General features: G+C 34.6%; 1 protein-coding gene across 1 annotated transcript in view; it reads left to right on the top strand.

Annotated features, from left to right (window-relative positions):
* The first annotated feature begins 1,817 nt into the window (after positions 1 to 1,817).
* LOC111054079 (zinc finger protein rotund) overlaps positions 1,818 to 26,733 on the top strand; it is a 266,315-nt gene continuing 241,399 nt past the window's right edge. The window contains exon 1 of the mRNA XM_039435524.1: positions 1,818 to 2,433. Coding sequence (XP_039291458.1) covers positions 2,287 to 2,433 — 147 coding nt within the window. The 5' untranslated portion in view covers positions 1,818 to 2,286. The remainder of the gene's footprint in view (positions 2,434 to 26,733) is intronic.

Raw genomic sequence — 26,733 nt, 5'->3', positions numbered from 1 at the left:
CTTGCAGAGGAATTTCGTTTAAAGGGGCTTAGCACTTGACACCGTGTTCTGGATTGATGATAAATCATGTGAATCTTTGCAATCATTTGGAGAAGGCTGTGCGGATTTGGGGAGAGTTTAATTTGATAGAAATCTGAAGAAATCATGGTTTGAATCCATCCGCGGTACTTATTCTCACGGAAAACTCTGATAGTTGTGTAACTTTTCAAACAATCAAAATGTGGCTTTCTATTGTGGAATTCATGTAAATGGAATTGCTGAACTCAACCTATAGAAGGAATTAGAATACAAGCCCACTGTGAAGGCTGAAAAATAAGGTTCTCGTTTTGGTGATAATTACCCAAAATGAATATCAGGCTACAGAGTTGCCAAAAATATGAGAATTCGAGAACACCAGAAACTGGATAGAGTACTAGTGCAAGGACTCAACAAACACATGTCGATGTTGATCGGCCTTTTTGAGGATTTTGTGTTATTATAACTGTAAAGATAAATGGATTACATGTATAACTGTATATAACTGTGGATTGTAATTTTAGAGTTTAATCCAATGCTGCTTAACATCTCAAAATTACGACTGATTGAGATACCAACATCTAGTTGGAAGATTTTATTAGAAAATGCAGTTAAACAACTGCTGGAATATTATATAGCTTCCATTGGATATTTGAAATAATTATTATAAAGTAATTATTATCTAGTTCAAGAATTTCAAAAAGAATTGACTGATCTTCAATCACATTATATTTCAGTGCGACTTTTTTAAGGATGACGTTTATCAATGAAAGTTCATAATTATCATTTCTTATTGTTTCAAGTTTTTTAATCAATAATAACATCAAATAAACATACACTCAACCAACCTTTTCTCCCAAAGAAAAATAATCATTTCCGTGAAACAATGCTCATTATAAGTGAATATTCCATCATAAAAAATATAAAAGTAGCATTAAAACAAGAACGATTAGCGGCTTACATGCAGGTCATCGAAAGTGGACAGAGGGGAACAGAACCCTCATATTATTATTATCATATTATTAGCTATCCAAAATCACAGATCAGAGTCTGTTGTTAAATAGATAGTAGGAATTGTAACAAACTCTAGGTTTCAAAAGATTGACCTATCTTTGTGGTGATCAATGTGCTTTAGAATGTATGAGAAAAGGTGTGTTCTATGTTGTAAAGAGGTTTTCATAGGGTGACGGTAATTCCTTAGTATAGATGAAAAACATGATTATGTCTAGTGACCGGGTCTAGTGATCGTCTAAAAACCAATTATTATACTAAAAACCGAAACTTGAAAAACTAACTTTACTTTGTAGTTTACAATGAATATTGCTGTCAGGAGAATTACTACGTTGTGAAAGGGAATTCTATGGAGAGTGAGGTAAGCAGAGCAGTATGTGTATGTTATCAAATACTAACACAATCATAGAATCATACATCTAATTGTGTCAAAAAATTAAGTAATCGGTGTCGAGTAGCCTACAATAAGTATTGCTGTGAAGGGGGTTTCATAGTGATACAAGAAGATCTCATTGAGAAGTTATGTTGACACAACAAAAATCAGTAGCTACTCAACACACACTCATCGAAAGTGAAAGAGGCTCGCACAGCTTTGAGCAGCGATCGGCTGATAAGAAGAGTCGGAAAGAAGCCTCGTCGAGGGGCTGAATGGTTGGTGCTGGTGTTAGGTTAGGTCAGCGTCGTCGGGCGCTGGGGAGCGGAGAGAACCGAAGACGACCGAACATAGCCGAACACTCTGAGGCGCGTGGAGACCACTGCTCGTACATCCCAGTGCGGACGCTCAACCTCTTCTCGCCACAAGTCCACCTTCTGGCAAGTGATCGTTGCTCCCCCGCATCAACTTACTCTTCAGCGCGGGCAAGTTGTCTCCAGCGTCCGCGGTTCGCGTAGTGTTTTCTTTCGAGTTGTTGGGGAGGTGTTTTCGAAAACTCCTTGTGAGTTTTTTTGGGAACGTTTAGAGATTTGTTAGAGGTGTTGTGGGAGCTTCTTGAGAACATTAATTTGACAGTAGTTTGAGAGGTTCTGGGGAACTTTTTAGAAGTGGTTTCAGGGAGATTTTTCAGAAAATCGTGTTGGTGAACGATTTGGGAAACTTTTGGATAGTTTTGGGGGTACCTTCTGAGAACGTTGTGGGAAACTTAGTGCAGTGCGGTTGATGGCGATCGCCTGAGAACGTCCAGACTGGCGACTTACGGCGGAGCAGTCGGTGATGTAGGCGAGGTGTGGACCGCACGCAGGGACGATCCGGCCGCAGCCGGTATGTACCCTTGGTACCGCGAATCGGTGCAACAGTTCTGCGGAGCGGCAGCCACCTCCAGTCCCATGCCCATGCCCGCCACTATCAAGACAGAGAACGGCTACAACGACTGCATGCTGTCAGCGCTCGACTACGCCGCTCAGTCAAAGGTCAGTCACCACACTTTCCCATATGATATTTTTAGTACAATTTCTAGAATAGTACTCGTTTCAGTCAGAAGACATTCTCCAAAGTTTATATAAGATTGCTTCACATTTTTTCGTGAAGATTTCTTGTTTAATTATAAGTTTTTGTAGAAATTTAAACACATTTCTCGAAGATTGGATTAGATTACTACAATCGTTTAGAGTTCGTGTTCGATATTCGTGTTGAAATTTGAGAGAGAAACGAAAGTTTTACGTTGAGCTCCGAAGCGAATGGAGATTACGATGCTCTCTTTCTTTCTCTTTTAATTCTTTCTCTCTTTCTTTCACCCCTATTTCACTTATTCATCATCTTCTTTTATTAAATATTATATCATAAATAATTTCTTATTTCATCTTTTGTAAGTTCTTAATGATTCATATTGAATTTGTATTAGCAACTCTCACCTGCGCACAGGATTTTCCTTGCAAGTGATTGGTTTCTTGTATTTTTGCTGAAAGTTTTGTTTTTTGTATATTTATTGTAGTTGAAGAACCAATAAAGAATTTTTGATTTGATTTGAACTCATAAACTGATTGTTGCTGGAGTAGGCTTCAGAATGATTTTGAGAACACATTCCTCAAAGATTTAATTGAATTAATTTATTTGTCTAGTTATAGTGTTAGATATTATTGTCGAATTTTGAGAGATAAACTAGAGTTTTGCGTGAGTTCCGCAGCTGACAGTGATTATGATGTTCATAACTGATGGATGGTTGAGTAGGCTAAAGAATGGCTCCTATAGGATAACACATACCTAAAATTTTGGATTGGGTACCTTAATTTAGAGTTGAATATTCGCGTCGAAATTTAAGAGAGAAACTGGAGTTTTATATGAGTAATAGATAGTAGTGATTATGATACTTTTTGCTGCATATCTCCCGCATGAGGGCCATGGAACCTTTATTTCCCGGGAGACCAATGCCGTAGGGGGGCCGGATCGAAGCAAGAGATCTAATTTTTTTAATCGTGGATGATTTGTAGTGGATCACATGAAAATACTACTATGGATATTATTAATACTAATGCAAATAGTAATAAATCATCTTGTGCTGTCTTTATTTTATATTCATTATTTATATTGAATACGGTATTCTTAATTTATTTTCACAGAGCCGATTGTTATTTGTTATTTCTGATGTAATTTCTGATGTGATTTCTCAGAAAATCGCTAACTGTGGCCGGAGCAGTGGGTCTGTATAATAGGCTCCATAGTCCATAGCAATTGAAACCTTATATTTTATTGTTCAAAACATCATATTTCCTTCATGGAATGGAACAGAAGTGTTCAAACATTCCTATTTTCAAAATAATAATTTGCAGATGAAAGCACAGAACTGAAAGCAGGCCTACAAAACAATTCTATGAATGGAAGTGACTGAAGTCTTCAAACTGAAACTTGATACTTTTTTCCATTGTGACAAAATACGTTCGCAATAATTGGTTATGTTGATTGAATTAACTTTAAAATGAACAATAAGTTTGATCTCATGCATTGAATGAACTATTTTGAATGACTGAATTTGTTTTTATTGGCGCGAATGACTGTCTGCCTCCTCTGTGATCAATAGAGGATCCATACTTCTCAATCATAAATCATTTTTGGAAAACTAATCAACAGGGATTTTCTGAAGTTAGGGACATCTGAGAACTCCGAAAAACCACAATTTCCCAAGGTTGCGGCCCCTTTCGGCCCGTTTTTGCAATCACTGTGACCTGTGCACATGTCGTCATGGAAAATAAATAAATCAATGAACAAATTTTCAATTGTAAAAAACTCCATTAGCAATCCCTTCCATAGGTTGGCATCAGTGAAAATTGAGAACAATAAAGGATGTTCAACAAAATCAATGAGATTTCGAATATTTACAAAATTTCATGTACTAGATTCATACATCAGACTAAAGAAGCTTTTTTTCAAATGACCTGAGGGCTAATAATAATTTTCATCTCCTATCTCCAATATTTCGGAATATCATGGACAGTCAGCAGGTACCAATTGAATACAATACAGATTGAATAGGCCTACAATATAGATATACTTGAAAAATCATTATTGAATATTATTATTTTCATATTTTTCTTGGATTATATATTTATAAGTGCAGCTTTAATAGAGGAGTAGGTACCTCCATCTCCACAAGCTACCACTCCATAATATGACTTAAAATACATAGTGAGCCTTTTTCTTGAAAAGGGGTGCACAAAATTGGATCTATTCCGAAATGGAAAAAGTTTTAGAGGTTGAGGGTGAAATGGGTTAGTTGGAACAATTCGAATCAAATCGAAGAAACATTGACAGAATGCAAACCGGTAAAGCATCCCTGACGAAACTCTTCATTACAAACCAGCAGGCAAGAGAAGTTGGAGGACAAAGAAAAGGTAGTCTCGAAATTAAGCATGAATTTAAGGATATAGTGATATGCCAGCTATGCCTATATACCGTTTGTGTCGGATGATGTGTTGATTTTCTTATTGGCAATAATTCATTAAGAAATTAAATAATCAGGCTTATTACGGAAAGCTTTCATTGTTTTCATTTGAAAGCGCTCTCTTCTACGTAGTTCCTAATATGCTATCTAGTTCTTAATTCTTGCAAATTTGTCCATCCTGCAACTTCAAATTTGTATTTGTATTTTTTTCGAATGGATATTCATAATTTGATGGCAGAGGTAAATAGTAGCCTTCATTAGGTTGTAATGGGTGACCCAGAATAACCGGAACATTTGAAAATGGCATGATAAAGCAAAAGAGAAAAGGGAAATACAATTTTATGTATAACAATTATTGAAAAATTAAAACTGAATAACAAGTCAGTTTTTGAAGATTACTGACTTTAGATGGCTTCCTCCTGCACGAAAAACGCTCTTGAAATCTGTGTTGAAGATTCCTCATCAATCGAAGAAATATTTCAACTGGGATAATGTTAATTTCATTCCAAATTATATCTTCCAACTCAATCGCAGAGTTATCGATCAAGTTATGATTTGAAATAGCTCCACAAAAATAAAATCGCAGGCCGACAAATCTGGCGATCTATTTTATTGTAATAGATCAGTAAATAATCGAGAATGAAGAAGTTTTGGAATTTGATCAGTGTATGTGTTCAGGATTAATTTCCGGCTTCATTGTCTCGAGACTCAGTTTTCAGAAACTTTGACACGTCACAAAATAGCACCTCATTCCTCAATCCTTATACACTCTCTGTCTCTGTACACTCTGTAGACCTGTAGGCTACATAATTCTTATGATTACACGAAATAGCATTAGAAAGAAACTTCGTTTTTGCTTGAATAAAGCTTGAGAAAAGTTGAATAAAGTCCATTTGTCCATGAAATCGAGGATTTATTTAAAATAAGTACATGAGGTGCACAATGCAGATAGTATTGATACAATAATGTAATTTATGAAGCCCACTGGTTTAATTGGTAATGTGTCATCAACGGTAAATTGTTAGCTTTATAATTCAAGAAGACTATTTGATGAACAAATACTGGCTCAAGTCTGCTCATTGTAGAATCATATTAAGATTAATCCTGAACTTGATATGACGCATTTGCTTCTAAATTCGTGCCAAAACTCCACCATCTAATTGACCATCCTATATCCTATATGTGGGTAGTTTTCAGTTTGCTTGTTTATATCATGATTGTACTAGGTAAACCAATAAATATTGAGCCACATTCATAACAATGGTTATTGATCCATTTTTTTAAATAATAATAAATAGTCACGATAGCTAGAAAGTATTATCAGGTTATTATTTGTTTCTGAATTATGACTTCTCTCAACCCCACGTGAGCTTTTACCTTAGTCTATTCGGAAGCAGATCCACGAATCTACCAGTTATAGATTGAACGAACAATTTACGAATAAATTATGATCAGTGATATCTACATACTATCATAAATACAAAAATAATATTAATGCTGTAATTCAAAAATATGATTTGATCTTTCTCTTTTCCATTTGATAACTCAAGTTGACAAAGTGCCTGATGTGCCTAATGCACTAAAAATATGTTTTTGAATGATCATATAAAAGGCCTTTAAGTTCCTTGTTCTCGGGTATTTTTTAAAATGGGACTTACGCTTTAAAAAATTTGGGGTCGCTGAATCCAAATCCGAAATCAGAAATCTTCTATCTATATTTTTAAGGGAGTTAGACTTTGAGAAAAGTGATGAGTCATACTTTGAGCAAACGTCGGCTTAATATTGTTAGATCTGTCGGCTTATTTGTAAGATCCCCATGTGAAAGCACATGAGAGCTGCGAAATATGAAATATGATCTTCCGTGATATGATCTTCAGGAGCCAGGATTGTGCCGTGCGAAAGAGGCCTAAAGAGTTAAACAAATTTGATATTATCGATTTCATATTATCATTGATTTGAGTGCTATGCTAGCTCTGAACATAGTTTCACTGAGTTTCAGATTAATTTGTTGAATTGGATTTGTGAAGAAATCCTTCTCACCGAGACGTGATCTAGCATGAAATTTATTGGCAGTAACAAAATATAACAACATCAATGTAGAGTATAAATCATAGGTTCTGTTTCACGAAAGTACCGTACTAATCTTTCCTAAGACTTTTGAATAGTGTTGTATTGTACTAGCTTTTTTGTAATTTCTTATCAGGGTTCCAAATTCGAAAGAAAATTATTACACATAGAACATTGTTGAATCCTAAAGATTTTAGACTAGATGGAGTCTGATTAGAGTTCGTTTGAAAATACGTATTTCAAAAACGTGCTTGAAGACATTCATTAGATATATTGTAATCTGTATTGAATAAGATAATGGAATATTCATTTCATAGTTATTATCTTATCATCCCACTCATCTGATAGAGCAATAGTTGTAGTGTGGATATAAGATATGAAAGTCGCAAAAGCAGCAAAGTATACATGATGTTCTTCGATTCTCGAAAACTGTGACTCTTGGAAATATGAGAATGTCAGTTTCATGAATGAAAAAAATATATTTTAACGGGAGAATTTGTTGAATTGAGTTTTTGCTCCATCAAAAACTTGAAAATGTGAATTTGTCTTGTAATGTCTCAAGGCCATGTGAACGATTCTCATGAACGATCATAGCCAAGTATTGCTTGGATGACTAGCAACCAGTTGATAGAATCCTCTTGGTTGGCTTCTGTTTTTTGTTTCTAGGCTACTAAAGCCACCAGAAACGTTGGCTAAGTTGAAAGATACGTTCAGTCTCCTTGTCCTTGTATGGGTTGTTTGGAATTGATACCAAGTACCTAGTAATGACAATGATGATTCATGTATAATATAATTCAATATATAATACAGTGACCTACAATTGGTAAATAATGTTTTAATCTAAAATGATAAATCCAACTGAATGTCTTATATGAATCCAAATTCGATAGGGGGACAAATCGATTGATGATTCTAATAAAAGTTCTAGTTACCTTAACTCTGCAAGCTGTAAGTTATTCTACTAAAACGAAGAAAGCAACAAGTAAGTAAATGGTATTCCTCTTGAGGCAGTACAAATTATTTCGTCTTTCCGAATCCTTGAATGTGTCTTCTCTGAGTGTAGTACTAAATATTCATTTAGGAAGATGATAGGGGTACGAAAACACTGGTCAGTCATAAATATCGTCAGCGGTTGTAAGCAAGCAGGTGTTTCCAAAATTCTCATTGTTTCCAGTCTTCATTTCGAAGATCTACGGATCTCGCTCGGCCGTGTGCCCGAACCTTGAATTCAAATAGCTGTCGTAATTCATGAGAAACAATGATGCTACTTTGTCGACTCAACATTGGTTTCCTTATGTACCATGTGAATAACGATATTCCAAATTGAAATGTTGCCGATTTATATCCAAATATTCAAATTAAATACATTATTCTACCGTTTACCGATACATCTTCACATGATTGTATCGCCCGACTCAGCAAATGAGAAGTGATGTGGTTGTTACTTGACAGCTTGAAATAAATGCTTTCTTTCGATGGTTTATTGTCAGTATTATCAGGTAGCCTACATCATGAATCTATCACTATCACATTGTTGGAAGCCTCTTCTATTCTTCAAGTCATCCTTACTTTTGATTACATTTATATCAATCATATTATCAAATATCGATTATTATTCGATCAATTACACCGAAATTCTTGATACATTAACTTTAAGGATAGTTGCACTTCCTTTGTATTATTGTATTAGAAATTACATAAACAATTAGTAGTGCGAGTCTATAATTAGTTCATGTTTTGTCTATTTCTATATACAACCTTCAAAATGGGAGTATGATCGAAAAATTGGAATTATTGAACTACTTTTTCTATGTTGAATCGAAAACTATCAGTTTCTTAAGTGGAGTTTTGCTCAACTTTTCTATCCAGAGGGTGATTTTATTCCACAGTAAGATCATTTCTACATTTTGGTATTATTGTTCTGTTGATTCTTTCCTCTCCAAATAATAAAATAGGTTGACCTGAGACACAACTATATTTTTTGGCTCTTGGAAAAACAATATGCTGGTATTATTAAGAAATTTACAATTATTTTAGAATTTAAAACATCATACTGTATCCACTGGATTTTCCAAAAACCACAGAAACTTTACGAACTGAAAACTTGACGTACTGAAGTTACTCAGAAATAATTGAAATCATCTTTCCAATTGACACTTCCTTAATATTCATGAGAGGGGGTGCATTGATTATTTAGAAAAAAACAAAAGTTTGATTATTTTTCTTGTAGCTTATATTTATAAAAGTCCTCTTAAGCAATATACAATTAGGGCTGGTAGTCCTACAAAACAAAAACTATCTCTCAATGAATTGGGATTTCACCTCCATAATATCAATTCGAACGGTATTGCTCAACCAAATAGAGTTTATAATCATATTCAAATGTCCTCATCCAATATGAGCTGTGGTCGTGGTCTTTCATCATGCACGAAAGTGTACTCGCATGCGATTGGTCGACGTTGTGTAACATAGTAGATCCTCCAGCTGACGCTAGAACTGTTTTCCACCAATAGAATTGGAGTTTAGAGAAGGGCGTTCCGTGAAATAACTGCTTGCTTACTGTTTTCATTAATTTGTTCACAAGATTCTATTTATGATTCAATGAATGAATTTTATACGATAAGTTTTTGATGAATACATCTTAATTCAATTTGCTTGATACGATGAAAGTTTTGTACTTGAGGTTTAAAGAAGTTTAGAATAAATGAAAGGTTTAATGTTTCCTGGTTTAACGAAGAGGTTGAAAGGTTCAAAGAAAAGGTTAAGAATGGTTGAAAGAAAATTCAAGTATTCTAGGTTTAAAGAAAGAAGTTGGGATTGAAAATTTAAAACTTTTTCATGAACTTGAACTAAAAGTTTTACATTCGATAGCAGCTTCGATTTATGGACAGACCTGTAGATAATTGCATCAACAGTTCAATCCCATACAACGCAATATTATTGAAACAGCTATCAGTTACTTGTAACTAACTATATCTAGTAAAAGCCCCGAATAGTGGAGTCTAGCTTAGCTTAAATCAGAGGTTCCAATAATGATATAGATAGCCTCAGACCACTAATGTAGATTAGATCATTGAAAGATTGGATTAACTCATCCAATTGGATCACAGAATGATATTGTTCAGATTATAGATTAACTATTTTCAACTCAAGAAAGACTGCATTAAGGATGATAATCTTTTAAAACTTTGGATGGAGAAGTACCCTTGTTACTCAAGTGTGCCCGCTCTACTCAAATTTCATGATTTATGAGTTTTAGTGACAGATTATTTTTCTATTTACGATTTATTCATCATTATATAAAAAACACAACTCAATTGTAATCTTTTATTTCATAAAATTTGAAAATGCAGGAAAATAATCACAAATCTCAGAAATTTGTGTCGTCAGTCCAGAGTACTTCGAAGACGAAATTCATTGAACTTTTAGTAATCTTTTGGTAATAAAGTTCTACTCTGACTAGATATTCTAGGATCTACTGTGAGTAGATATTCTATCTCGAATAGGGCCATAGAATCAATCACTACTAGCCTCTAGTCTCTAGATGCTTTTGATTGTAGGTTGTATGATTTATAAATTAAGAACAGATTTCTAGTGCACATTTATTGTATCATCACTAGACTATTAGAATCATTCATCATTCATCGTGCAGTTCTACCGTACGTCCACGGGTATTTAATCAAAATCCTTGAATATTAATGAGCCGAGTGGATCATTAGTTTACCGCAAATAATAGACGACTTTTAGGACATGGTGTATCGATAATGACCTACACAAGTTGATTGAGGACAGTGTTTTAATTAAGGGTTGAATTCAACCAGCCCGTAACACAACTTATATAATATGTTATATTACAATCAAACCAAATCTTGAATCAGAATCGATTCCTAACCTAATCCGCTAATCGATTAGCCTAATCGATTGGTGCGTGAGAAACGTTTTACCAGTTGTGAAGAACATAATTTTTTATCATTACACATTGGAAGGCAACGGCATTTAAAGGTGTTTTATCTCTTCAATTTACTCTATCAGTAAACTGTAAAGGTGATTTGACTGGATGCAAATAAGGAAGTAGTTTTAACATACTCACAAATTCACCATGTAGGGATTTGTAGCCTACTTCGAATGTGTAAAAAGTTGTCGTTTTTCTGAGATTACTTTAATGGAATCATACTTTGACCGTCAAGGTGAAAGCTTTAAGGATTCAGTGTATTTGCTGGAATCAAGTTCATGCTTTAGGCCTATAACTAATTCAAGAATCAATAAAATTCTCCTAAAATATCATGCAATCTCTTAGTAAGGGATGACAATAACGTAGATAGTGTTTAATGATCTTGATATTCTAGTAATTACAAAACTAGAAACTATCCAAAAATCAGGTATAGATAAGACTTGCTATTCTGACAAATCTTGTCTAGAAATCAGCTCAAATCGGTGATTTCACTATTCAGCTTAATATGTTTTCAAGTTGAAGAGTTTTCCTTGATCTCTTTCAAAAACAACTATACCAGCAAATTCTGATTCGTAGTTGAAGGTTCAGTTAATTATGTAATCATTGAATTAATCTCCCAACTAAAAGCTAGTGGAGTATGTAATTTTTTAGTTTTAATTTACTGGTGAAATATCTTAAACGCAATAGATTGGAAGATTGCATCATATCATTGGGAGGCTTGTTATTCAAATTCGAAGAACATTTTTTTCTTTATCCATTGTTTACAAAAATATGCACACGCTATAATAACCTACTACACCCTATAGGCTTCTAAACAACATCCGATCCTGGTGTGGAAAAAGCTCCATAGAAATATTTCGTATTGCCGTGGATAAAGTGAAAATCGCCATGTTGATCGCCCACGTTCGTAGCGGACAGGCACAATAAGAAGAAGAATATAGGCTTATCAACTAATCGTAAGGAGTGGCTGTAGTCGAATGGTTCAGATGCTGGCTTTGTAAACCGGAGGCCGGGTTCGATTCCCGGGCCGGGCAAGATATTCTTTTTGGGCCACTTCCATGTTGGACACGTTAAGTTGTTGTTCATGGCTGCTAAAAGCAGTCGTTAAAAGTCATTGAGTCATGTCAGAGGCCCTGAAATGAATCAGGTGCGACCAGAAAACTCTGACACCAGACCTAGAGAGTAAAATCATAAAAAGTCATAGAGAAAAGATATCTATCATATGGATTATGCTATATAGCATGGTGGGTTCGATAGAGGGAAGCCACGTTGTATAAAAAGATCAAAACACACAATACTATCTTTAAGATTGAATAACCACAATAGAAGGCATTACAATTGAACTTTAAATACAGTTTTTACGAGTTGAATAATAAGGGAAGAAATTCATTACTCGATTCCAGGAGTGAGTTTTTCAAAAGAATATTGATATTGAATTGCGTTATTATCAGGTTGATGAGAGTTAATATCGTGCACATTCTACTTCAATAATATTCTATAACAAGCAAGAATTCCAACTTTCATTCGACCAAGCTAACAAACAACCGAGATGGATATATGTCGAACATTTTCTGTAAAAATCAACTTTTACTTAACAATTCCACTCACAACTCTATTAGCTCATCTGCCAAGTTCAAGTTGAACAAAGGATGTCTCTATTCCAATCACTTCAAATGAAGGAAACGCTTTAGATCTGATGTGATGTGAGTTTCTTGTTTTAGATCGCTTTAGGTCTGATGTGAGTTTCTTTGAATTGTTTGAAATTTGGCGCTATATGTGTTTCCCATGGAAGCTTCTAAATGCTGGCCAATTAATTCACTTCCCAAAACGCTTGCACGTCTGCACGACGGATTCACTTGTATTGCAATTAGATTCAATTCTTCATGGTCTATCCATCAGCTGCAGTAGTCTGTTACATAATTTATGGAGTTCCAAATAGGAAACTGTCGATTCTAATCAATATGATGCTAACTCCACTGACCAATTAAAAGAAGAAATATTTACAGTGAAACCGCAGTTGGTCAAATAGTTTTGGTGGATGGATTCTAGTTGACCAGGTTTAATTAGTAGAAAACGATTCAAATAGTACTTATTTTTCCAATATACTAGAAGCTGAATATTTTTCTCTAGAAGTTATCTATCAGAAGTAGATAGGCCTTTAGCAGATTCAATTATCCTAAATAATGTTCTAAATTTTATTGACTTCAACTCTACATCATCCATCATGTTCATTAGTTTTTTGGAATACAACCGCTGGAGTTCAAGAACATAATCCTCTCAACCGAGTACATAAGTTCTTTTCTAGTTAGTTCATAGATTAATTTTCGTTAGGACCTTTGGGAGTTCACGGTTGGAGCTTCTCTAACACAGTTAGCTGTTCTCATTGTAACAATATTTCCTTCTCCACAGTACTTTTCCCTCTGAGTTGAATTTGATCTGGGACCTACAGGATGCTTAATAGGTGATGGCCAGCTGATTTGCGATAGTTCATACCATGATTCATAAAATAATCTATTCAATCTACCTTGGTTTATTATAATGTCACATAATTCCAGCAATATCGATAATCCCACTTAATCATTCATTCATCCTAGTATGTCACATACTAGTTCCATTCAAATATAGAACTATGCATCCATGGTTGCCAAATTCATCTCTATCCACCCCAAATCTGCCCAAACATTTTCTCCAGGACCTCAGTCTCCAACATTATAATGTGTTGACAAAATGAGTACAAGATAATATAATTTACCGTTTAAGATCTTTTGTTTGATATTCCATCGATTCCCCCATCACTATTGTATCCATAAATAGGTACAGTACATCCCAAATGTTCTCTGAAGACCGGAATCTCAACATTCGAATCTATTAAACGGATAAATGGACGTCCATGTGTTGAGTGGAGCGCAGATCGGCTCGTTAGCGGTAATTATAAACAGAGCTGGATTAACGTCTAGTGGCAACAGCTCAGCCGTGTCTTCAACTGAATAATTATTTATCCATCGGCCGTGGGATAATTTAAATGAGGTGTTATGTTAGGGGGATGACAGGGAGGGGGTGCTCCGGAAGGGGTGGGGAGGAAGTGGACAGTCAGCGATCCGCGGAGTCTAGCTGTGAGCTCCGGCAGCGAAACGCATGTTGACATTAAAACGGGTTTGAACTTTTTGCACAAAACGAAGTAAAAACGCGGACAAACATTTTTAATGTCACTGAGCCGTCTCTTGACTCGACTCAGCCGTCTCCAATTAACTAGTTAGCTGTCCCTCTCAAGAGATCCTCACACACACTCACAGTCTCTCGTACACCTGACCGACTCTATCTTCCCTCTTCCTCTAAATTCCGTCGGGAAGTCTCCTCTCCTCACCTTCACCATCGTGCATCTCCTCTCTTCTGTACACTCCTTTCCTATCCGCTCCACTCCGCTCCTCTCTGCACCTCTCCCAACCCTTAGATTATTTTTTATGTAGGCGCACTTGCAAGGAATCCGTTGTCCTTCCACTCTATAAACTAGCGACGATAATAATCGGCTCTCATTTCATAACTGGCATTCCCTTAGAATGCCGACGCATAATTCATCTTGAAATACACTGGCTCACAATCGCTCTATGGTTTTTGAAAGTGAGCTTGCAGCATGTCTAGGAGATCCTGCAGGTATGAAGACAATGCAGTTCCAGCAGGCAACGCAAGGTCTTACCTTCTAAACAAACACGCTCATTACTGTTGTTGACAAGTTCAGGAATAGACTAGAGATCAAGGTATCAATGTCTGTCTATGTTCTACTATAATGAACATGGTATTAAGATATTCTGTTCATTTTCTCCCATTTTTGTGGTAATCGTCATTCTTTTTTACAACCTTACGATTTGCGATATTGTTCATAATATTCTGAACGAAGTTTTACGATATCGATCTTATGATTGATGTACTAGATTGAACAGGATTTTTAATAAATTTCTGAAGTATGTAAGAAGTTCTACATTTAGTAAGTGTGAGTATTATGAAAAAATCCTACATTTACCTCCAAGTTAGCATCAATGATAATCTGTAATTAATAAGTTAGCAATGGTTTTTCTTTTACCACTCACTGAACATATTACTGAATGAAATATAAGGTAGGTAATATGTTTTAGTAAGAAATGAGTAATTCTGTGAGGGAGTACATTATCATCAGTCTGAATCATTCATCAGAATGTAAAAGACTTTGAATTATTATAAATTCGTTCAATTAAGGAATGTCCTTCCTATCTATCAATTAAGAATGGTATTCTTGGCACTGATACAGTCAATTATCTGCTATGGTATTGTATCCTGGGGAAGTTGTGGGAGTTCAATTTTGCAACCTCTCATAATTCTTTATAAAAGAATAATAAAAATATGTTTGAAGAGACCCATAAGATATCCAACCGAAGTATTGAATAGAGAATTTGGCGTTTTTAGTGTTGATACCCTATTTGAAATAAATCTTTTGAAGTTTATGTATTTAAGACGTTCAGAGTTTCCAGCTATGATTGAAAATGTATATTCCACTCGTCGAAAACTTGCTAATAAATTAAAAGAACCCTTCACAAGAAGTAGAGTGGCCTCCTTACATGATTTTGCTAAGGGACCACGACTTTTCAATAAACTGCAATCAGATATATCAGATGCACCCAGTTACAATTTGTTTAAGAATAGACTTAATCGCTTCTATGAAGAAAAACGTGTAATAGAGGTGTGATATTATTTACATTTTTTTGTTTTGCTGTCTTCATTCAAATCTAGGCTTGATTTTTTTCACTTATTTTTTTCTGGGTAATTTATTGTTAAAGATTCATAATCTCATCTTGTGAAAAGCACACTGATTATTGTATAAAATTTACTTTATTGTTTGATACCTCAAAATTGTTATTGTATTATAATTAAGTTGACTCAACTAGAGAGCGAGACATCCCTCAACACAGGTTAAGCCTAATGAGGGATGCACTGTGGTTTTTTCTGTTACATGCTTAATATTATTAATTATAATTTAACGAAAATCCTAAATAAATGCTGTATATCACCCCGAAGACTTCTGCTACTGCAGACATTGACAACAGGGTTAACAGCTAGATGGAAATTCGATGAGAACTACTATCCAAAAATTAGTTGCCAGCCCGGGAATCGAACCCGGTACCTCCCAATTGCTAGTCAGGAATGCTTACCCTTACACCAAACTGACAATCTCTGGATAGCAGCGCTCATTTTATACGAAGCCATAGCGGCCAACCAATATTATTATCTATGTTCAATCATTATGCTTAAGGTATGTATTTGTATTACCAATTGTAATGTTCAATCATTATGCTTAATGTATGTATTTGTATTACCAATTGTAAAAATGCAGTGAAATAAACGAATTATAATTATTATTATTATAATCTCGCCTTCCAACTGCCTTGGAGTCTTGAAACTGTTGTATAATCTTGGAGTCTTGTTGTATAATCTTTCTCGATTACAAACTTATCAATCCACGTGGTAGTGAATACTGTTGATTGAGGCTTTAATATACAACAGAATTTAAGATTATCAAGAAGTGGTAACATAGAGAAAAGATAGCTTGAGATGGCTTGCGCTATCCTTTCTCTATGGTGGTAATATCATCATTATTATCTTCATGGAGCAGTATTATTGAAAATCAATAACGATTTATAGTAATTCGCATAAAATTTGCTATTGATTTTGTGAGGATTATGAATACTGATAAATCCGTGGAGACCTGTGAGTAAATAGTTAATTTATTGATATCATCAAATTCAATTCAATTGAAATCAAATGAAACTTAAAATTTATGATATCAATAACAAACAACTGGTACTTCTTCAATCCCTTACGATGACTATTATACGTTTCCTAAAGTATAAAGTATTTTTCATTGCTTGTCAATTTTCAATGACAGCGAAGCTTCCTCCATATTACACAGAAGATAGCAAACAACTTGAGTATGGATTAAGTGAATGGAGTAAGTCCTCACCACTACATGAGGTCATGGCAACTTATGGAAAGTTTTAAGCTTCAAGTTAATAATATGAATAACCTACTATAATTGATTGGCTGGTAGTCATTAAAATCCATTGGAGGAAGGCTTTTAGTCCATAGACGATTCATTATTGATGTGGTACTAATATTATAAACTAGAGGAAGCAGACAACTGCAATAAAATGTCTATTTCATTTCAATAAAACTGTTATTGCTCAGCCTCTCTGTTTCAATCAATCGTTACAAGCAGTGTATAATAAAATAAATGTTAAATGTGATCCTGATATGTCCAGAACCTTTACATGGTGAAGTAATATTAATTCCAACAATTAATTTATTTACGACAATCAGCCAATGGTACCAAGACGCTGTGGAACAGGTTGAGAGTAACTCTTTTCCACTCTGACAATTACAGTTCATTCTCTTTGATCAGAGTATTGATAAGCCTCTCGAATTTGTTGGATTTTCTGTTTTCTCTCGTCTCTGCCGCTGGATTACGTCCATTATTTTATCTCTCTCCCTCTCTCACTTTTTTCTCCACAACATTTTATACAAAATCTTTCAAATTTCAGGTAACTGCGCTTCCACTTTCGTACTTTGTTTTCACCCCTTTCGTACTTTGTTTTCACCCCTTTGTGTCTCTTCTTACCATCTACAGTATATCAATATTCAATCAATAGTCCCATTAAATCAATAGATTTCATCTCATTTCATTATCCATGTGTGTATTCAAGCAAATAAATAAATTATATCATATAATACGGTTTATGATGGTAATCATGATCGTGACAATAGCAATCCTTATCACGAACAGTGGGGTACTTAGTACTGATATTAATGATTATTATTTTAATCATTTACTATCTGAAATGAGTTCGAAGCTTTTTTTCTGCAACCTGAAGTTTTTTAGATTCATTCTCATGCATCCATACAATCACAGAATGGTCTTCATCCTCATCGTGACATCCTCCCGTTTAAATTTCCATTCCCGGAATTTCCATTCGCTACTGGCTCTTATTCTCGAGGCATTCTCCTACTCGTCTGCAACAATATTGTCTTATCAATTTCAACCACGAGTGCCGACGCGAGGGGAGAAACTGATACGCTATTAGGCGGCCTGATTTAAAAGATAAACGGTGCGGATTGTTAATTTTGCGAATTTTTATTTACACTGGTCGGCTTGTCATAACAAGTTGCAGAACCGTTAATTTTTAGGGGTGGATAAGGATCGTCGGGTTTTTCGAGAGATTTGCGTTTCAAATTTCACGTGCGGTGGACGATGACAAAAACGCGGGACGTAGCGAACGCCTTGGGTGGACGGGAAAAGGGGTGCTCGAAGAAATTAGCATGCGGATGAAAGGAGACCGACGGCGACCGGCGTCTTTTTCTCTCGAGGCCGCCTGAAACAACACAGGGGAACCTTTAAATAAACACATTCCAGATACTGTTCCGACGCACATTCCTAGGAAAAACAGGAATACAATTAGCAAAAAGGATAAACAAGTGAAGAAGGAGTCGAGTAAAAAGTGTGATCGATATTAACACAGCTTTCCCCCAACCGAATCTCTGTTCCTCCGTTCCGACATGGTTTTTTGGTGGCGCTCTGTTGTTGTTCTCAACCATTGTGTAAGAAACAGTACTAATTTATATTAATAGAGATTACACCGGACACATTCGAACTTACAGTCACGGTTTAGCCACAGCCAACTTTAGCAATAAACATGTGCACGGAGCTCGGCAAACATCCACTTGACAAATCCAGAACTAGGGTGGCCGGTCGGTGGTGCTGGAGGAAAGATGAAAAAATGAACGCTCAGCTAGAGCGGTACGTTATCCAGACTGTACATCTTGTCTGCTTTCTGTTTTCCACTAATAAATGTCTTCTGATTGTCTCCTCCAATACCAAATTACTTTCCAATTAGAGGATAGTGTTACAATTAGTGACTCTTGTTTTGCTCATTTGAGAATTAATCAGAGCTTTGCATTCGAACGGTAGAGGATGACCCATTAAGAAAGATAGGGAATACGACGATAGAGACGTAAATGAATAATAAGATAGATGAGTTATTGGATTACATAAAAGTTGTAAGATTCCGCATTACTTTGAGAGCATCCTTGAACTACTTAACTTAATAGCATAACAAATCGTTCTATAAAACTTCATTGCTGGAATAAAAAGTTTTTTTTTGCATCATGTTGCGCTACATTATAAAAGAATTGGTCTTTTTTTATACGTTACACAGTTGGAGAGAGTAATTTTCACAGTAAATCTAACTATGAATTCCAATTCTCAAGTTTATCAAGATATCAAGAAGTCTCTTCTTCTACTCTCTAATCTGTTATAAGTTGTACAAGTAATACAATTCCCATTGTTCATTTTATAGTTTATAATACAATAAACTATTGGATTCTATCACAAATTACTATTTCAATTCAATTGGGTTTATTAGGATTCTCCAATCCTTGAAAAATCGTCATTTCTCCTCATGCAATAATTTTCAATAACTTAGGAGTGAATCACAAGAACTCATTACACCAGGTTCTCCTTCTGTTCTTTATCAATCCAGAATAATTGGTTGCCAACTCGAACAACTTATGATGATTATGTTTTTATATAACTGGAATATCATCACATCGACCTGCAGAAGATAGCACGTTATTAGGTTTTGATGTGACTCGTCTAAACACATTGACCTGCAGTGCAGATGAGTGCACCTGATTCCCCTCAAATCAGAATCAACATTAGAATGTATGAACGCGATATGAATTCCGCCGCAAGGGACTGAATTCGTTCAGGAGAATAACGAGTTCTGAAAAGGTTATTTGTCGCGTTATCCTCGCACTTGTGAGAATCCAGTTTTTTCACAAGTTTATCAATCAGGTGTTCAACTTCCTTCCTCTCCTCGTTCGATTACTACACACTCACTCTCTCTCACTCACTCTCTCTTACTCTCTTCCTTTCTTTCTCGCTCTAAACAACTTTTGAACATGCACTTTGCAAGTAGGCCTACTCATTACAAACATGTGATAAAATTCCAGACTGTCTATGATATTGTTAACGATACGTTAAAAGTATAAAATTCTATTTGGATAACATAAAACAGAGATTTTGTAATCTTTTTGGAGCTTTTGTATGCTTCTCACTGATTCTTTCCAACAAAATTATGAAACCTGGTCTGGATCACTTATATTATCAAACTTCAGTTTCCACAGAAATAATTCAAAACTATATGTATACAAGATGAAATAGGCAATGATTAATCTCTAATTTTAAATATAGAATGCTCTTTTAATCGATAGCTAGGCTATTATTGTGAGCTATTAGAAGATGAAATATTAATTGAATAGAAAAAGAACTGAACTATCGTCATCTAATGAATATACAGGAGACAATGATAATTGATCCATAGCAGAGAAAAGACAAGCTTAAATACACACAAATAGATTGAAGTTGTATAAATCAGCCTGAAAACTCATTAATTGATTTGAACTTTGGACCTAGGAAAAGCTATGATAAAATATATCTACTGATGAAAAAAGCTTTTTTTTCTATCATTTATTTCGTATTGATTCAACTATGGCAATTGTGTATCCTGTGACTAAAGTACATTGAACATGATTAGAATCAGTGGAAAATGTTGATAGGATGTGCATGATAAATGCAATAACAGAGTTTCCCCGATGTAGAAATCTCCGCAACGATTACAATAGCAATTCCAATTAATTATAAAGACCAGTACAAAAAGTATTGAGCAAGTTGTTCCTCCAAAACCACCTTTACAATTAGGCTAGCTTGTTCTAGTCTTTCGACAGATTAGGACACTGAATTCAACTCGAAAGTTCGCCCAAAACAATTCTAGTAACAAAGAAAAGACCTAACGGAGAATAAATAATTGAAATCTAATTTACCAGATTGAAAAAGTTATAGGACATCCGGGACACGCGCTCAATATAACATTTTATCAGAACCTATCCAGATAATTGAAAAAGTTGTGTTTATCAGGTGGCAAATAAGTATTTGATCCAGTTTTCACCTGGAGAACGGAAACATTCTCGCCTTTTTACTGAGTTTTGAATGCCAATCCAGTTGAGTTTTTTCACAAAAATAAATAACAGGTTAACAGATTCACAGGAAATAAAGTTTCTCGATTAACCAAAAATCTACGTTCACTTTAAAATAATTGGGGGGACTGTTTGGATCCATGATTGGGAACCTAAATAGTACAATATCTATGAGTGAGGTTACCGTTTGAATTTACAGTTTCTATTTCTATACTTTTCTGAGTTGAACCACGCTTGTGTATGGGTGATGAGAAAAATAATGATAAGAAATGAGATGACCTACTAATTTGAGTTGGTTTTAAACCACCGGGAAGCGGTTTTGATATTCGTAAATGATGGTTACCTGAGCGGGCTCAAATGGTCATCCATATTAATGGTTCAATGGTCATCAACGGGAGAAGTGTTTCGTAAATTCAGCAATAAGATTAATTTATAGGATCAAGGAGCCAACTACTTTTCCATTATTCTGTCTCTATACTCATTCCAAACAAATTGGATTCTTTCCTTTATCTCACTTGTATAATAAGTTAGATTTTCATTTCTTTTTATTGAAATTTTCATTAATATATTTTTTCAAGTTCCTTTAATTTTACAAGTTTCCATAAAAGAGACTCATTTTCATTTGTCGAATTACTTTTTTATTTCATTTACACACATGTGGAAAATTATGGTTCCATTGAATAAAACCTAGAATCTACTGACTAGAAACTAGTCATCGGCTCTAGCTATACGAATTAGATTGAAATATTAATTAAATCCTAGCATTTGCTTGAAAATTACCTACAACCAGCAATTAATTGCCAGTCTTCATTCAATTGAGCTATTGATTGGTATTCGTGTAGACGGAATTTGTTTAGGAATATCATCACAAAGGTGTTATAGGCACATTTACTTATTTCATGTTAAGTAAGTTTTGCATCACATTCACAATCACAACTCACAATAAGTGCAGATAGAAGAGCTTCCAATATCTAATCATCTATAGGCAAAGTAGAAATGGTATACTACTGAATTTTGATGTAACTGATTGATCTATATCTATTACATTCGTAGATGATGTTTAAATAAGTACTCAACTGAACAAATAGCTAGTAATACTTCTAATAATATCCGTGTAATCTCATCAGAAAAGAGCTTCAGAAGAAATTAGGCTCTTCCGAATTCTTTATAGTTAAGGTCAATTCATGGAATGATCAGTGAACAATTACAGGGACTCGTCTGTTGTGAGCAAAATAACCGAATCGAATGTTAAGAATTCCCTTTTGATTTGCAGTCAACAAAAGTTAATTAGCAAACGGATTGGATGAGGAGTTGTAAAACAGGATGCTATAGTGTGATTCACTTTGAACTGGCGGCATTGGTTGAATTTATGAGCATTGGGGTTATTTAGAAAGCATTCTGACAGTAGGATGTGAATCTGTACTTTAGCAACTGTTCTGTTCTGTTGTCTACAGATAGAAACACACATACAGGATTCACTTAATGCTGTCAGTGTTACTCATGTAATGATGTCGATGCTCCACATTCAACCAATGCTGATAGTTTTAGGTGAGTCTCACTATACTACCCACGCCCTATGCACACACGCACAGTCACACGCACCCGAACTCATGTTCAACAAAGCTGCGAAGGCTCCTTACCTCAACCTGCACAATTACTTGTTTCTGCAATTATTTATCGGTACACTCATTCAATTGCGGATTATTGCGTGTTTTAAGCCCGATTGCACAATGCGTTAAGCTATAGCCTTAGATGTAATTGTGAGAATATATATATATATTATATATATATATATATATATATATATATTTTTAGAGTTGTATTGTAGTAGGGTGAGGTTGCTGAGTACAAGGATGAAGATTAGTCTGAACACAAAAATCAAAATATAAGCGAAAGTTTGCTGAGACTCTAGAACTTTTAAAATTTATTCGTAAGTTGAGGACTTAACATTGGTAAATTTGTCAAATACCCCATATACTAGCTAAATTATGTGAAAAATAGGTTCAAATATGTGAATAATGGGATCCTTAAATAAAATGATAGAGTTTTGTTGGGCATTGGAATGTACTACAATATAATTAATCATGTTGCTCATGGTCAAATTGGACTGTGATCAAATATCACATGGTACAAAATTTGTTAGAATATGGTCGTTTGTTTGTATGGCAACAATATGATTGGAATAGAATAGCCAATTCTCTCATTTGTACGAATTTTCTGAACTAACCTCCGAAAGTCTGTAAGAAGAAGGTACTTTGTGATTATGTATTTCATTATGTAACTTGGATTCGCAATATCAAACATATTTATTAATATAAGAGCACAAGTGAACATAATGTATGCAAGCATTCAGTCAACAACGATACAAATATAATCCTATTATATTAAGCGAGCAATTTCTCTATTTTTATATATTATATCTGGTTATTTATGTTCAACGGATCTCGAAAACGGCTCTAACGATCTTCACGAAATTTGGAACATAGTAGGTTGATGATATAAAAATTCGATTGCACTAAGTCTCATCCTTGGGAAAACTCGCTGGACGACATTAAAAGGATAATTCATCCTTGGCTGAAACAGCTGTGGATAGTGAAAAAGTGAGTGAGCAAGTGAGTATGTGAAAAATCGAAATATCGCATCCCCGACATTCATAAGATGACAAATAGCCAGCTGTGAAATATAAACACGATCATTTTAGAGAATTATGTTCTGTTTATCTATATAATAAGAGAGAGTAGGGTTGTGTTTGTTCGTGTGTTCGTGTGTTCGTTTGTTCGCTTCAAAACATGTCAACTTGTGGATTGCATACCGGAAAAACGGGAATGATTTAGATCTCCAAATTTTGCACATAGATTCTAAAAATATCAATCTCGTGCACCTGGAAGCCCAAATTTCAATTTTCCTTCTAGATTTTTCAAAATTAATGTTCAAAATTCATTAATGGTACAATCGATTTCATTAAAAAACACCAAATCATATGGTCGAAATTAAAAAAGGAACATCTGTTTCTATATTGCTCTCTATCTGAAAAACATAGTTTTGAAACTTCGTTTTCCTGATGCAATGTTTAGGCCTACACGTGGCATGGATTATTAATTTTTCAGCTAGAACAATTTTTGAGACAAACTGCTAAATAAACGTCTTCAGTTTCATGAATGCTGTATCGGCAATATGAAAACGCATGCAGTTAATATGTCTTTGAATGAAGGCGTTGTTATTTACATAAAGAAATTATATTCTTCCATTTTTATTCAATTAAAATTTCAAAATTATTCGAGCCCTGATAGAATGACTGACTCACTGTACAGTCAGTCGAAAATTTTAATATTGGAATGAGGGGTATTTTGGCTAGCTGAGCAAAAAAATAAGGTCATATGCACCTTTCCGTTATATCTTCAAATGAAAAATGAGTTTTGTGGGTTGTCAAAACTCACTCTGAAAGGGAAACTATTCAACTTATTCCTTTTGAAAATCTAAAAATTCGATATCAAGAATCAAGTTTACAACTGGATTAGCTAACTTTATTTTCGGATTGTTATTGAAAGATCACCAAAGGAAGGTATTCAATCATACAAAAAATCAACACTGTTATCAGAGATGACGAATCGGAATCGAATCAAATTCCAAAACGGAATTAAAACGAAATATTAGACTATCATAGATAAGCATTGAATCCTTTAAACTCAATTTCAAGTTTTGCATAAGTGAACTGTTTTTGTATACAGAACGATAAATTAATGTATTTTTGTTTCATTTCTTGATAAAGATTGCAAAATCTCGATAAGTCTTGGACATCCTAGTGTGCTTTGGATTGAGGGTTGAAATTCAATATCTCTGGGTGGAAATGACCCTCTCTCTTAGTAGAGAACAAAGTTTCCTTATTAGGGAACTTCCATGCTTCAAGCTTCCCAATGAACAGGTACAAATACATAATTTAGTGGATAAATTTATGTTTTTTTATTTGGTATTAGGAACTGAGCTGAGCATGAGTTTGAATCACTTACTATAAATATGTCTTCTCTTATTAGAGCTATGTCACGTTTATTCCAAAATTAGAGAATTCAGGAAATGTCGATCAAATGTTTCACATGCACTTCTCAGTGCCTTCTCAGAGTGAAGGAGTCGTGAAATTTTTAATATTTCTGAAAACAAGTATCGATTATGTGTAAAATCGACGATTAATGAATATTTTCGACTTGGATAACTCTCATTTTTTCTCCATAACGATTTTATACAAGAAATTGGAAAATTTTTCATAAGTAAACATTATCACAATAGATAGTTGATTAGAACTTGGAGTTACGTATCTTGCAAGTTGCAGTCGATGAGATTTACTTCAAATAGTCAGTACTGTTTGAACAGAAAGCATTGATAAAATTCATAGGAAATGGTGACAGTTTGAAGTGAATAAGTTTGGTAGGTGAGATGGAGTTTTAGGTGAAAATAAAACCATTGGAAAGTGGATAGCAGCTATTGTCAGATTCACTACTTACTGTCATCGTTCCTTACACATAACATTAATGCTTTTTATCAGATTGTTGGTGACAGTTTAAAGTGAATTTCAATAGAGGAGCTGATGCTTCTTATTCACCCATCCAAGCAGCATGACTCATCAATTCGATGGCTTCACTGATCCTCCAGTCTTTTCCCCCTTTCGAACCACCAAAGATTCTCAGCATTCCTATGCTAGACTGCATTTTCTCGGTCAAGATCAGAGTCTCCTCAGTCAGGCTTTTTAATTTGAAGGTATACAGGTGGATGGGGTGAGGGTGGGTTGCAACTTAATTAATTTGAAGAGTTATTGGGTCATTCACAATCGAGGTAAATTGGAAACCACCTAAAACTATAAAAATTATATCACCAACGCTTATGTAGGCTTCATCCTCAGCAAAAAATGTATAATCAATCAACAACGCTGTAGAATATATTTTTGCAATAGTATTATTCTCAGATCAACTTTATTTATGTTGAAGACTGATATAATTAAACAATCTTCTGCTATTCTCATCTAATATCAAGTTCATTCTGGAATAACTTTCAATTTTCTCGATAATAACTAGAATTATTTATTTTCCCAAGAAAAAGAACCTGTTAAATACTGTTACTGTGCGTACATAGCTCGAGCAATAAAGCTTCAGGTGCTAATTATAACAAAAATAAAAATAAAACTATACCTCTAATACTTTGTTAGAACATTTAGTTTTAGATTTATCATGTTCAAAAGTAAATCTGAAGCTGAAGTAGTGTTCATGTGAGTGTTATATCTCTATTCTGATGCTGTAAAATTTGCTGGATGCTTCGTGCATATTATAATGCTCTATGTAATACTCTTATATATGCTCTATATTTCCTCAAATTTGTGTCGTAATGAATTTAAATTTACTGAATAATTTGATACTCCTACTAGTTGACTATTTTGCAATTTGCATCTGGTAAATAAAAATCTAAAGTTATCAATAGGTTTTTAAAAAACCTTCAATAATTAAATCAACTCCAAGAAAATATTCGAAAATTGTTGGAGGATCATCGCTCTTATAAATGTAATCATAGAATTCTAATGATCTGAAGCACAAACCAATTGATAGCTTGGCGCTATCGATCTCATTTTTTTGCGTTGCAGATCAAATACTGATACAGTAGTAGTTAATCCTATTCCAATTACTTAGAAGTCTAATTGGAACTTTTTAAAAGTCCTACAGAGGCAACGAAGAAACAACATTTTTACCAGATTAGCAAAGACAAGAACCATCTTAATTA

Source organism: Nilaparvata lugens, chromosome 1 (genome assembly GCF_014356525.2).
Source record: "Nilaparvata lugens isolate BPH chromosome 1, ASM1435652v1, whole genome shotgun sequence".
Taxonomy (NCBI): Eukaryota; Metazoa; Arthropoda; class Insecta; order Hemiptera; family Delphacidae; genus Nilaparvata; species Nilaparvata lugens.
The sequence above is the reverse complement of the archived record's forward strand: the minus strand, read 5'-3'. Positions and strand labels throughout refer to the sequence as shown.